The 11,666-nt window shown below is 51.0% G+C and overlaps 4 protein-coding genes across 4 annotated transcripts; 2 read left to right on the top strand and 2 right to left on the bottom strand.

The window, feature by feature from the left end:
* Window positions 1-615: 615 nt before the first annotated feature.
* BO95DRAFT_492268 (MIP transporter) lies at window positions 616-1,789 on the top strand (the record flags this gene model as incomplete). Its single annotated transcript, XM_025590692.1, has 4 exons — window positions 616-829; window positions 888-1,445; window positions 1,529-1,599; window positions 1,706-1,789. 4 exons carry the CDS (start codon window positions 616-618, stop codon window positions 1,787-1,789), a joined length of 927 nt encoding a protein of 308 aa, XP_025447663.1.
* A 272-nt stretch (window positions 1,790-2,061) lies between these two features.
* BO95DRAFT_492266 (epoxide hydrolase family protein) lies at window positions 2,062-3,616 on the bottom strand (the record flags this gene model as incomplete). Its single annotated transcript, XM_025590691.1, has 5 exons — window positions 3,312-3,616; window positions 2,724-3,264; window positions 2,538-2,613; window positions 2,226-2,480; window positions 2,062-2,150 (listed from the first exon to the last, which is right to left on the bottom strand). The coding sequence occupies exons 1-5, from the start codon at window positions 3,596-3,598 to the stop codon at window positions 2,062-2,064; spliced, it is 1,248 nt and encodes a 415-aa protein (XP_025447662.1). The 5' UTR covers window positions 3,599-3,616.
* A 2,070-nt stretch (window positions 3,617-5,686) lies between these two features.
* BO95DRAFT_330388 (uncharacterized protein) lies at window positions 5,687-6,600 on the top strand (the record flags this gene model as incomplete). The annotated part of the gene is made up of 4 exons (XM_025581902.1): window positions 5,687-6,071; window positions 6,128-6,214; window positions 6,269-6,463; window positions 6,530-6,600. Coding segments are annotated over 4 exons (738 nt in total), but the record flags the coding sequence as incomplete, so codon positions are not given.
* Window positions 6,601-10,228: 3,628 nt separating this feature from the next.
* Window positions 10,229-11,630, bottom strand: BO95DRAFT_492262 (GIY-YIG nuclease family protein; the record flags this gene model as incomplete). The annotated part of the gene is made up of 2 exons (XM_025590690.1): window positions 10,229-11,002; window positions 11,053-11,630. 2 exons carry the CDS (start codon window positions 11,628-11,630, stop codon window positions 10,285-10,287), a joined length of 1,296 nt encoding a protein of 431 aa, XP_025447660.1. The 3' UTR covers window positions 10,229-10,284.
* Between the last annotated feature and the right edge of the window lie 36 nt (window positions 11,631-11,666).

The raw sequence follows: 11,666 nt of genomic DNA, 5'->3' as shown, positions 1-11,666 counted from the left end.
AAGCTAGAAATCAACAGCAGTTTCGATCAACGAGCGAAGTTTTTGCATCATGAGCATCGATGGCAAGATGGCCGGTATGATATATAGCGGAACGGGCAATTTCACTATAGTGCCATATGCACTGTTTTCGAAGCAGCAACCGCCGCAGGTGAGACAGGATAACAAAGAGGCTTGTACTATACCTCACTTTATCAAAGACCGTCATTCCCTAATACCGACCATGGACATTCAACTCCGCTGTGCCTGGCACTGCTCAGGGTCGAAAGTGTAGACCGCCTCCCACACCATTTACCACTTCGGGATACTGCCGGCATTAACCCTCAGAATAGGGTAAGCCAAGCCACCTACAGTAAGCGGTCAGGAAGCGACAACTGAACCGTCCATCTCGTATAGCATCTAAAACAGGTTTAGCGCCACTATATTTCGAGTGGGTTTCAATCAAAGCTTGTACGAGGTGGAAGCTTCGGCAAGAGAGCTTCGAACCAGGGGGAATAGCGAATCTCATTATAAGATAGTCGAACTGCCGTCATCCCTGCGGAGACACCCCGGCTGCCGCACATCTACCACTACCGATAATCCAGCCCTAGCCAGCTCCCAGCCGCCACTCCGCCGCCAATGGACGCGACAGAAGCCAAGCCGACGATCCAGCCCTTTACGGGGCGGATCGGAGGCAACCAGACGCTGGTGGTGGACCGGCACGACCCGGACAACGCGGCGCTGCTGAAGCGGGTGCCGGACGCGGCGCCGATGATGAGCATCAAGGAGGGGCTGCAACCGGGGGGGTTCGGGGAGTTGGATCTGTGGAAGTTCGGCTTCATTGAATGTATTGGTCTGCAGCGGCCCCCGGTGCCTTCTCACAACCACCCCAACTAACGTCCCCCGCGCAGGAACAATGCTCAACGTCTTCATAACAGCCTGGGCCTCCATCAAACCCCTCCCGTCCACCACCACCACCCCCACAACACCCGCCGGCGTCTACGCAACAACCACCTTCCTCGGCCCCACCATCGGCAGCCTGGTCAACTGGCTCACCCTCACCCTCTGCATCTTCACCTTCTCCAACGTCACCGGCAGCCACCTGAACCCGACCATCACCCTCGCCACCTTCTTCGCCCGCCTCATCACCCTCCCCCGCGCCGTCATCTACCTCGCCGCCCAAACGCTGGGCGGCACCCTCGCCGGCCTCATCCTGCGCGCCGCCTACGGATCCCCCGCCTTCGCTGTCGGAGGCTGCACCGTCGACACATCCCTCGTGCCCGTGCGCGAGGCCTTCCTCCTCGAATTCGTGTTCTGTCTGCTCCTCGTGTTCTGGTCCTTCGGGGTCGGGCTGGATCCCCGCCAGGGGAGGTTGTTCGGGGCGGCGCTGTCGCCGTTCTTGGTGGGGATGGCGCTGGGGACGGTGAGTTGGGCGTCGGCGTTCACGAGGGTGGGGTTTGGGGGAGCAGGTGCGTTTTTCCCTTTCTTTCGTGGTGGTTGGTTGGGGTGTTGGGTGGCTGGGGTAGGGCTAATTTGTTTACTCCGGCGGTAGGGTTGAATCCCGCGAGGTGTTTTGCCGTGTATGTCGCTACAGGGTTTCCGGGGTACCATTGGATCCATTGGGTGAGTTGGGCTTTTTTCTGTGCAATGCAATGGGTGTGGGGATTAGACGGGGTGGGGAGGTTGTTGGGTGTGGTGCTGATGCTGATGCTGTGCGTGTGTTGTGTAGGTTGCTGCGCTGGCTGCTGCGGTGGGGCATGGGGTGGTGTATTTCTGTGTGCCGCCGTGGAGGGCGTCGGATGAGGGCATTTGAGGCTTCGGTCTGGGGGTGTCACCGGTGGCTGAGTGTGAGCCTTGCTCATGGATGGGATGGGATGGTAAGAAGATTAAAGCTTGTCTTGGCCCACGGCTTCTGGTACGTGGGTGGCTTGCTGTTCTGAGAAGGTGGTGGATTGATGGATAACCAGATCTGGAATTCTACAACTATTGATAGAATCACTGTATGTCATTGCTGTTAGAAGATAGATCAACAGCACTTCCCGCATGACTCGTCATTCCTTTCAATAACCCCCCCCAGCTCCGCTCTCATTTCCAATAACTCCCAATCTCCCTCAAATCCTCCACCAACGCCACCGGATTATCCAACCCGGGGAAATGACCCCCGCGTTTGTGGTCTACACCCACGATAATTAGCATTCATCTCAAAGCCTGACAACACCGCAGATATCTCAAAGAGGGAAAGAACGTACTGCGATACAGCACCAGATTTCCCGTCTGCGCAACCAGCGCCGGCGGCCAGAAGCCCACATTGTACTTGAACGCGCTGAACAGCAGCGGCGCGTCGGTGTGCGCCTTGCTATACACTGTGCTGAAGCCGTTGGGGTTCTGCGCGTAGATGACTACGGAGGAGGCAAAGGTCTCCGTCAGGTAGTAGAGCGAGACGTGGCGCAGGATCTCGTTGTGGGTGAGCACCGAGGGGCTGGTTCCGGCGTTGGGGTCGGACCCTTTTCGGTTGTTAGGTTGGCCTTTGGGGAAATGGGAAAGGTGGGGGGCTGCCTTACAGTTCAGGAATTTCTCGCCGATCCAGGCGAGTTGGCCAACCGGGTTGTCTTGGAGGGCGAGGCCGATTGTGTTGGGCTGGAGGGGTATATGGTGTTAGCTCTTCGGGGGGGGGGGGGGGGTTTGTTGGGGTTCTCTCGGGGGGGGGGGGGGGTGCTATCGGCTTGAGATTTCTGGAGGCAACATACCTTGGTGGTCTGCTCGTTGAAGTAACCCTCCCCGGTGTTACTCCACTCCATCGTCTCGGCCTCCTCGAAGGCCTCCAGCGAGGACAGCGTGATGTCCTGTGCCGCCAGCGCTTCCGGGGTTAACGGGAAGAAGGGCAGGAAAGCCAGGTGGCCCGCGCGGACGGTCGAGTTGTACTGGTCGTACAGGTTGTAGGCGATGCCTGCGCCCCAGTCCGTCCCGAAGACCGCGTAGGTCTCGTAGTGCAGGACCTGGGTGAGCAAGGTGTTGAAAACGCGCGCCGTGTCGGCGATGGTCCAGTTGACGCGGGGCACCGAGGAGAAGGCGAACCCGGGCAGGGAGGGCACGATCACGTCGAAAGCGACCTTCTTGCCCGTGGCGGTCGTCGCCTGCGCGGTCAGCTCGTCGATGATGGGGGCGAACTCCAAAAAGGAGCCGGGCCAGCCGTGCAGCAGCAGCAACGGAATGGCGTCGGAGCTGTTGGACTTCTCATGGACGAAGTGGATGGTCAGATCTTCGATGGTGGTCGTGTACTGGTTGAATCTGCTGATAATCAGCATCGAACAAGCATCGGCCTGGTGAGATCTCACTTGTTGATCTTCTTCTGCTCGGTCTTCCAGTCAAAGTCTTTCAGCCATTCCTGCTGGAATGATTTCAGATCGTCCAAGGTGATCCCGTGCGCATTGCCGGTGTTGACGTACACCGGCTGCGCGGGCAGCTTCGTGCTGCGAATCTGCTCCAGCATGCGCGGCACCCTCGCCGCCAGGTCGACGTGGAACGGCTGCACCTGCGATGCATTTCGCGATCGCACGGGACTTGTTTGACCAGTCCCTAAAAGGGAGCCGAGGGCAAACACTTGCGCCCACAACACTCGCATTGTGACTTCTGCTTGCGCTGTAACTGTGAGTCTGGGCAGCTACATATGCACGGCCAGACCCGGGCGCATTGACTCTTCTTATACCCCTCATCCCTCTCCCGCGAGCCTCTCGGGAAATTCAACGTGGAAGCCAAATGCACAATTGCTAAGCTCCCATTACCAATCACATTATCAGTTGCATCGCGCCATCGAGAAGCGCACTGCAGCTGAGGCGGAATACCTCGTATACGGGCCCCGCTATTGATGAAGAACAATAAGCGCTAAGCCGTCCCGCTAGCTTATTTCCGCAACCCCGAGCCACCGTATTAGCTGGATTTTTGATCCGCTAGATGATTAGAGTATAGTCCTTCAGCCGCGTCCCCTGCAGAGACTCTTAGTGTCGCGAGAGGGCTCAATCTCTGGGCGAAGCCTCTTTGGTTAAATCGCCCGGGCAGATGCAGGGCTCTCTTCCTTCCTGGTTGGCTTTCGTGCAAGAGAGCAGTCAAATAAGCTCTTAAGAGCCTCTGATGCTTTAATCTCTCTATGTGATCCTAGTATAGTGCTCAAAGAGGCGGATGCGGTGTTGAACTTGACCTCACAAGAAGAAGGCTGACAGGGGTGACCGGTAAAAAAACAGTCATGATTATAATCATATCAGCTTAAGAAATACTGCCTGTAGAAATCTGGTTCGACGGATTGAAACTCATAGCTTAGTTTACTGGGCCACTCAAAGACCCGTCGTTTGTCGAGAACGTGCCTGCAACAAAGCCATACCAAACCCATAATCCATTCACCAGGAACAAAGATACACCTGTTCGTTGTCCATGAAGGTTGCTAGTCATAGCTCATTATAGTTACCAAGAGGGATGCCACCACACAGTCTTTCTCTACCAGCCGACCAGACGATCCCAATAGTCCAATTAAATATGCCTATCGAATTCAGAGACGGATGACAGAGATAAAATTGCCGCCACTTGACCACAAACATACTCTCACAAGAGGCAACAACAAGACAAAGTATGGGGAGAACAGAAGGAAGAACGAGATCGTGCACACCAGTTTCATGCAACTCAAGTCCCAGCTAGTCCTAGCGCCCTTGTTCACTATCGGGGACTACCAATCAGTTTCATACACCGAGCTAGGCAACTGTTTTCAAAGGTATGAGATGGACGCCTCGGTCATAGGTATTACCGAGTTGACGGATTTCGTCGGGGCCGAAATGTATCGAGTTTCGAACGAGCGTAGTTCGACGGTGGTCCTGAGAAGATCGGGAAGCTCAGCGGGTCGAGCTGGCTGAAGCTGGTTAGGAAGTCTTCCGGCAGTATATCCCGATCCGAGAAATATACCTCAAGTCCCGGAATTTCTTTGCCCACCCCGCATTTTCCATAGGCTAGCTGGACTCGTCTGGCTTGAATATGATGTGCGGACAAAAATGGAGGGAAGATTAAGCATGGATCACAGGAGGGCTACTTGCATCTAACACAAAAGAATACCTTGAATTACTGGTCATTTAACTTTGCTAGGCTTAAGGTTAGCACTAGAGTCTAAGAATTCTTCTAATTGGCCGGGCTTCGATTTTGTGTTTCAAATATTGGTACTAGGTAAGGTTAGATACTGTATCTGATCAGCCATACAGGTTACTAAGATGAAGATACATCTATCTCCTCCACAATCTGGCGGACAACCTGTCAAATGATGTAAGTCCTCGAGAGAATGTGGAAACACAAGGCATCTCATTTGGCTGATGCTACGAGTTGCCAGATCGGAAAGCGTCAGCACATTTTGGCAAGAATGCTCCGCTTCCGGTCAGCCTTGCATGTCACCATGCATCCTAACGCCGTCAGCACACCATAACTCTGCAAAACATGTCGCCTTGGGGGGTGCCTCGCAGACGCGGGGCCTTATAAATCCTGACCTCCTTGGCATTTTGCCAACACCAGTAGCACAATCCTTCAATGTGATCCACATTTACCCATAACAGTCATGTCAGGATTAGCCCTGGGCTCTCAAGGTATTCATATCTCCTTTGGCGCACTTATCGCTACTCTGTGGACCTTTACTGCTCTATCTTGTTGCTCTATCATTTTCCGTCTATACGTTCGACTCTTGACTTATCGAAGACTTTTCCTTGACGATGTTCTTGTCGTGTTGGCCTGGGCGATGATGCTGGCAACGACGGTGATGTGGCAGGTCGAGGGGCCCGTCTTGTATCAGTACTCGCCCGTGTTCAGTGGCGAGACACTCCCGACCCTAGAGTTCCTAGATGCTTATACGCAGCTGCAAGGATACATGGTTGCCTGGCTCGTCTTGTTCTACTCCGGACTGTGGTTGGTGAAACTGTCTTTGTTGACCTTCTTCTACACTCTCGGGACCAAGATCCGGAGCCACCGTGTGTGGTGGTGGATCGTCTTTGGCATCACAATAGCGTCGTGGATTATTTGCATCGGAATTATCGATTATCGCTGCACCATCAACAGCACCGCCTACATCATGGGTGAGTCCCGATCAACCTGGCCCCTGAATGCACCTGTTGACCTTCGCATCCTGCAGCACACTGTGGCTCCATCGAACATGTGCATCATGACAATCAGATCATCTATGGCAGCTGCGCCGGCGATATCTTGACGGATACCCTCAGTCAGTTCCCATCACTTTCCTTCACTCTGGAATTGTGATTAATTTCGAGCATAGTCCTGTCCGTTCCGATCTTCGTCCTCTGGAACTCACAGCTTTCGCTGCGCCAGAAGATGGTCTTGTTCGCCTTCTTTTTTGTGACGGTGGTCATTATGGCGGTCGCCATTGTGCGAGTGGCTGTGGGCATCGACTACGCACAGACGATGGACATCTCGTGGGTCTACTTCTGGTCCTCCATCGAGATGGGAACGGGTACGTGATATCTTTGTGAGCCTCTGCTTATCCTGACTGACATCTGGCGTTCTTGGCGAATGACAGCGGTGATGGTTGCCTGCGCCGCATCTTTTCGGCAGCTCTATATCACGCGCAACCGACATTTCTTTGGTAAAGGGCCCAAGGTGAAACAGGGACCCGCTGGGCAGGTCGATTCGGGTCATCGCCGTCTCCTCCAGCTTCGGGACACGAAGTTGAGTATGGTTCGTGACTCGGAGGAGCCCTCCACCAACTCGACGGAGCATATTCTGATAGGTAGGTTAGCGGACAGAAGTCTGGAGGCTAGTATTTCTGTCTAGAAACAATCTTCTTTCTTGATTTCTGTTTGATATGTTTCTCCTTTGAATGGCGGATCAAGCTGCTTGTCACGTTGTCAACAACCCCTTTCCCCCCCAATTTTCTGAAAAACAAGAAACCAGCTCTGTCCCCTGCAGCGATCGGCCCCCACGTCTCAATAGCAAATCAAAGAACAGCAGATTGATTGAGAAGGGTGGCGAAGGGGTGGGGGCTACCCCTCACTTATCATTTCAGACCTTTAGCTTAGCTCAGTCCGTCAGCAAGCGCATAAGCACTAAAACTGCACCCCCCTCCCAATCAGCTTCATCTCCATAAAGATTGGCGGAATGACAAGCAATAACATTTGCTGTCATTCAGCCTGAACACATCATCAGCTAAATGTGTACATGAAAAGATGTGCGTGTTGGTTGCTAAAATGAAAAGCCCCTGTCGGGGCGATAATCTACGAATTCCCGTGGAAATATGACACTGACAGGTATTTATGGCAGACGACATGGATAGTCAGCACTCACAGGTCAACAAACCTACCCAGACTGAAGCTGAGTGGCCGACGTTGCTTCCAATAATGATCATTTCAGAAACTTCTATCAAACCGAGATTAAATGCTAGAAACTCTTGGAGACTGGTAATCAAGCTAAGATCGACAACTTTCAGCAATTGGCAGTGGCAGGATCGATTAGCGCCCCCGCGAGGCTGGCCCGTGCTGGTCGGGGAATTTCGATATGCCGAGAAAAGGAACAGAGTAAAAGGCCGGTTGCGGTCACCACCATGGCAAACTTGCCACAACACATGCAGCGATTGTAGGCAAGGATAGGTTTGTAGGTCGAAGCTGACCCCACATTAGATACGGAAAAGGGAAGAAAGAATACTGACTGGCTATCAGGCCAGGAAAAAGAGGGTCAAAGATTGCCTCCAACTAACATAGTAGTTTGAGCGGCCATATTCATCTGAGTGGTCAATAAAGCAAAACTATTTTCAGTCAAAGTAGTCTTGGCAAGTAACAAAGGCTTATAATTGTAATCATATCGATTGAAATTCTATCAAATAAGCTTGTCAAAATATAAAACATCCCAGATTAATAAGCAGCATTCTGGACAATATGAACAAAACTCTTGTTTTTCTTTAGTTGTTAATTTCCTTTAGAACAGACTACTAAGCTAGACTGTTTAAAACAGTAATAGTAGTAACCGAATTGAAAAAAGCCAGATCCTTAATATCTGTAATAATTGCTTTCGCGGATCCATTAGAATCAGAATTAGAATAAGAGGGAGTTCTATTAACTGCTTAGAGATATCTGACATTTTATAGAGCTAATAGCCCAAGGAAAAAAAATTTAAGAACTAGGTTTGTCGGAATTCTAGAGAGGGAATATAATATGAAAAGAAGTCCCCATGCTCCAAGTCTATCTCAACTATGTAAGCCCGCAGACCCATTGATATCTTGTGAGCCTCACCAACAGGAATGTACGTCGCGAGTGAAATACCTATTCGTACCCGGCTCACAGTGAATAATTTATGAATATAGGAAAGAGGTGTATACTGCAGCTGCTACATATGCTGCTGTCTTGATAGTTTCTGCTGCTAAGTGGCGACTAACGATAACAAGATATCTAAGACAGGCAGCGGGAGAGTATGAGAGGAAGAGCTTATACTGTCTTTGGTGCAGTTTCGTACGACAAGTGTTGATTGTTTGATCGATTGATATGGATCGTTTTAGATATGCAGGCCTTTCCAAGAACGTGTTGTAGGGACATTATGGTGGCCAGGAGTCTGCTCCAACTCATTTACGTTCTGATAGAACTGGATGCTTAGTACACGAGCACAAGCACCTTTTTGCACAGTGTTTACTTTGGTTTCCAATACGGTGGGCAGTAGAGTTAGAATCATAATGTCAGTTCTATTTGTCCAGGAGAGGCACACATGGGGTTGACCATGTCAAGATGCTTAGATAAAGACTGATCGGTCCGTAAAAGATTGAGGTTCTGTCAGAACCCATTGAGGAACCTCGTAGATTCCTCAATTATCCTCCATCAAATCCTAACTTGGGCCCTGAGCGGTTGAACCTTGGAGACTAGCAAGCATCACTAGGGGTTGTTCATAGCATCTTGATACTTGGCGGTCACATTATCCAGCTCTTTAAATGTCTCTTAACAAGACTTCATCCTCTGCTCTAGCCTTCCCTGGTATTATGCAAGCCCGCGTAAGTCTGTGTCTAGCAGATCAGACACACGGGTTTTGACCAACATGCTCAGCTTCCGACCATCTTTCATAGTATCGTCTGAATGTCCCCGTTCAGGAAGCAGTTCAGCTATATCCCAGCTCCTCACAAGTTGCAAGTAAAAGGGGCGACCTTCCACAGGCGTCCTTATTATGCACCGAAGCCCCGTTCTGCAGCAGAAGCTCGACGATCTCCCGAGTGCCAACTTCGCTAGCCAGGATGAGAGCTGTGACTCTCACTGGTCCGCGGGCATGTAGATCTGCATTTCAAGCCAGAAGAGTCTTTATCTTCTCGATATCCTGACGACAAATACAAGCGTGGGGCGGATGGATTCCGTCGCGTTAGGGTGAGTTTGGATCGAGCCCTTTGCTCATGAAAGATTCTATCATTCTGTGATCACCATAGAAGGCGGAATGGATCAAAAGCCCAGTTCCGTGAAGATCTTGGTAAACGTCGGCTAATTGTGTGACCAGGTATTTAAACAGCTCAAAGGTCTTACTCGTAATGGCGCGAGTCAAAGCCGTTCTCCTATAGCAGCATTGTGTGTGATGTCTGCACCAGATGCGACCCACCGAGCCATGCCTACTGCCAACTCTGGCCACCTCGTTTACTTTCCAGCTCAAAGGTTCACAAGGATATCATAACCTCCAGTACCTGGCATCTTATTGGACCTGTTAGCGCATATTACCAATAGACCGCTCACTGAGTACGGAGTACAATACGGAAATCCGAAGCAATCGCCCTTGACAATCCAATTCCAAAGGCAAGCCGCTGTCAGACATCGTTGGCTGACACCTAACCCGGAGGATCAGCTCGCGATGATCTGGGGGAATCTATAAGACTCGAGGTTTAGAAACCAGACGTAAGGGGATAGAAATTGGGTGGGGTTCAAAAACCACGGCTTTCTAACGATGAACTCACGTCTCTAGACTAAAAGCTCATTTAGAAATAATTCCACGGATTCCATTCACTACGAGCCACAGGGCACTGGTGATGGGTCGCCTTTGGCCTGAAGACCGCACCGGCCGGGAAACCATCTCCCCTCAAGCTATGGAGGGCCCAGGTACTCAAGTCAATTACCGAGCCAGTGACTATTTCTGTCTGGACACGGTTGCATAGTTAGTGTAAACAGACTCAATTGGAATTCAGGTGACTGTAGACCTTCCTAGACCACAATTTCCAAATCGCTTTTATTCAACCTTCCGCCTTTGCTAGTTCGCCCATGAAATTGTCCATTTTAGCAGCTTTGCGTTTCTCCTTTCTTTTTCAAGCTCCCGCGCACTGAGTCATATGGCGTGGTTCTCATCCACGCAGACCAAATTTTTAATCACCGCAAATGCATCTGCAGCAGAGATTTGGAACCATTCTCGATGCTCACTCAAACACCCTGTACAATCAACCTGGACTTGATCATCAACCAATTCCGCATGGCATAATTCCTCAACCCGCCAGGCATTCGGCACTGAATTCCCGAACTCAGGGGAAGTAGGGAACAGCACTTTCATTTCCCTGTTGCACCCAAATATGAACGATCGGAGGTGCTCGAGAACAGGTCCAGTCGTATATCCTATTTTGATATATCCTGGGTCACTCTTTGCTTGAAAAGCATAAATATTTCCGCTTATCCCATGCCGGGAACGCAGATCTCGGCGGACTTTTTCTTGGAAATAGTCGTTCAGGGTTTTTGTGCCTCGCCTGTTCGTTCTCGGAAGGATTTGAAAGGGGGTAGTGTCAAACCCCTCCAGCAAAACCAAGGCTGAATCTTCCGGTATTCCCAAGCTTGATTTTTGTTGACCCTGAAAGGAGGACCCGTCGCAGTGCTCGGTAAATTCTGAACCTAACGATTTGCATTCAGGTTCATTGGGTGCCTCAGACCGAGTTGGCAGTCCCACACTGAAGCCTGCCGTTGTGCAAATCCCCAGGATTTTGGACTTGGAACAATCCCCTCTGTTAAAATGTGTGTTGAGCTCGTGAGCGGAGCAGTACATGTTCTTCTTTAGAATTCTGAGATAGTGTTCAATACTTGAGACTCTGTGGCACGTACTGAGTCTCACGATTTCGTCATGATTCTCTGGAGATTTTGAACCATTCGGCCTCCGATCTTGTTCGGACATAAATCTGACTCTGTTTTTGCACCGCATATAGTAAAAGGAGACCCAAGTAATTCTGTGACCTGCACCTCGACATAACGCACGTCACTAGGCCGCGCCGGAAAAGCAGCCATCCATTTTGCCTTTCGGGCATCTTCTGGATCTTTGCGTCGGTGGGAATGACAATTCGCGAGCGCGCTAAGCTCTTCCATCTTCGAGATCAGTCCCGTAGATGCCTGACAGAGGAGAACCATGGACGTAATCAAAGTCTCGATTTGGTCTCGATTCTTTTTGGTTATCGACTTAGTGCATGCTGTTCCTGTCGATGTGCAGCGCTGCCCACACTTCCGATATCGAAGACCAAGGCGAGTTCTTAAAGTACACGTTTTCCCCAAGGGTTGGCATGTTGGGGGCGGTTGTTCTTGACAATTTGACTTGTATAAATCGCTACCAGCGCTGCTGGGGGCAGGGCAGTGCACCAGGGTAAAGCGGGCTGGTGTACGAAAAGGGACAATTGATGGACCGGGGCAAGCTGGACACATTCTGATTTATGACTGTATTCAGACCGCTCGGCAGGG

Source organism: Aspergillus brunneoviolaceus, assembly GCF_003184695.1.
Source record: "Aspergillus brunneoviolaceus CBS 621.78 unplaced genomic scaffold BO95scaffold_2, whole genome shotgun sequence".
In the NCBI taxonomy this organism is placed as follows: domain Eukaryota; kingdom Fungi; phylum Ascomycota; class Eurotiomycetes; order Eurotiales; family Aspergillaceae; genus Aspergillus; species Aspergillus brunneoviolaceus.
The sequence above is the reverse complement of the archived record's forward strand: the minus strand, read 5'-3'. Positions and strand labels throughout refer to the sequence as shown.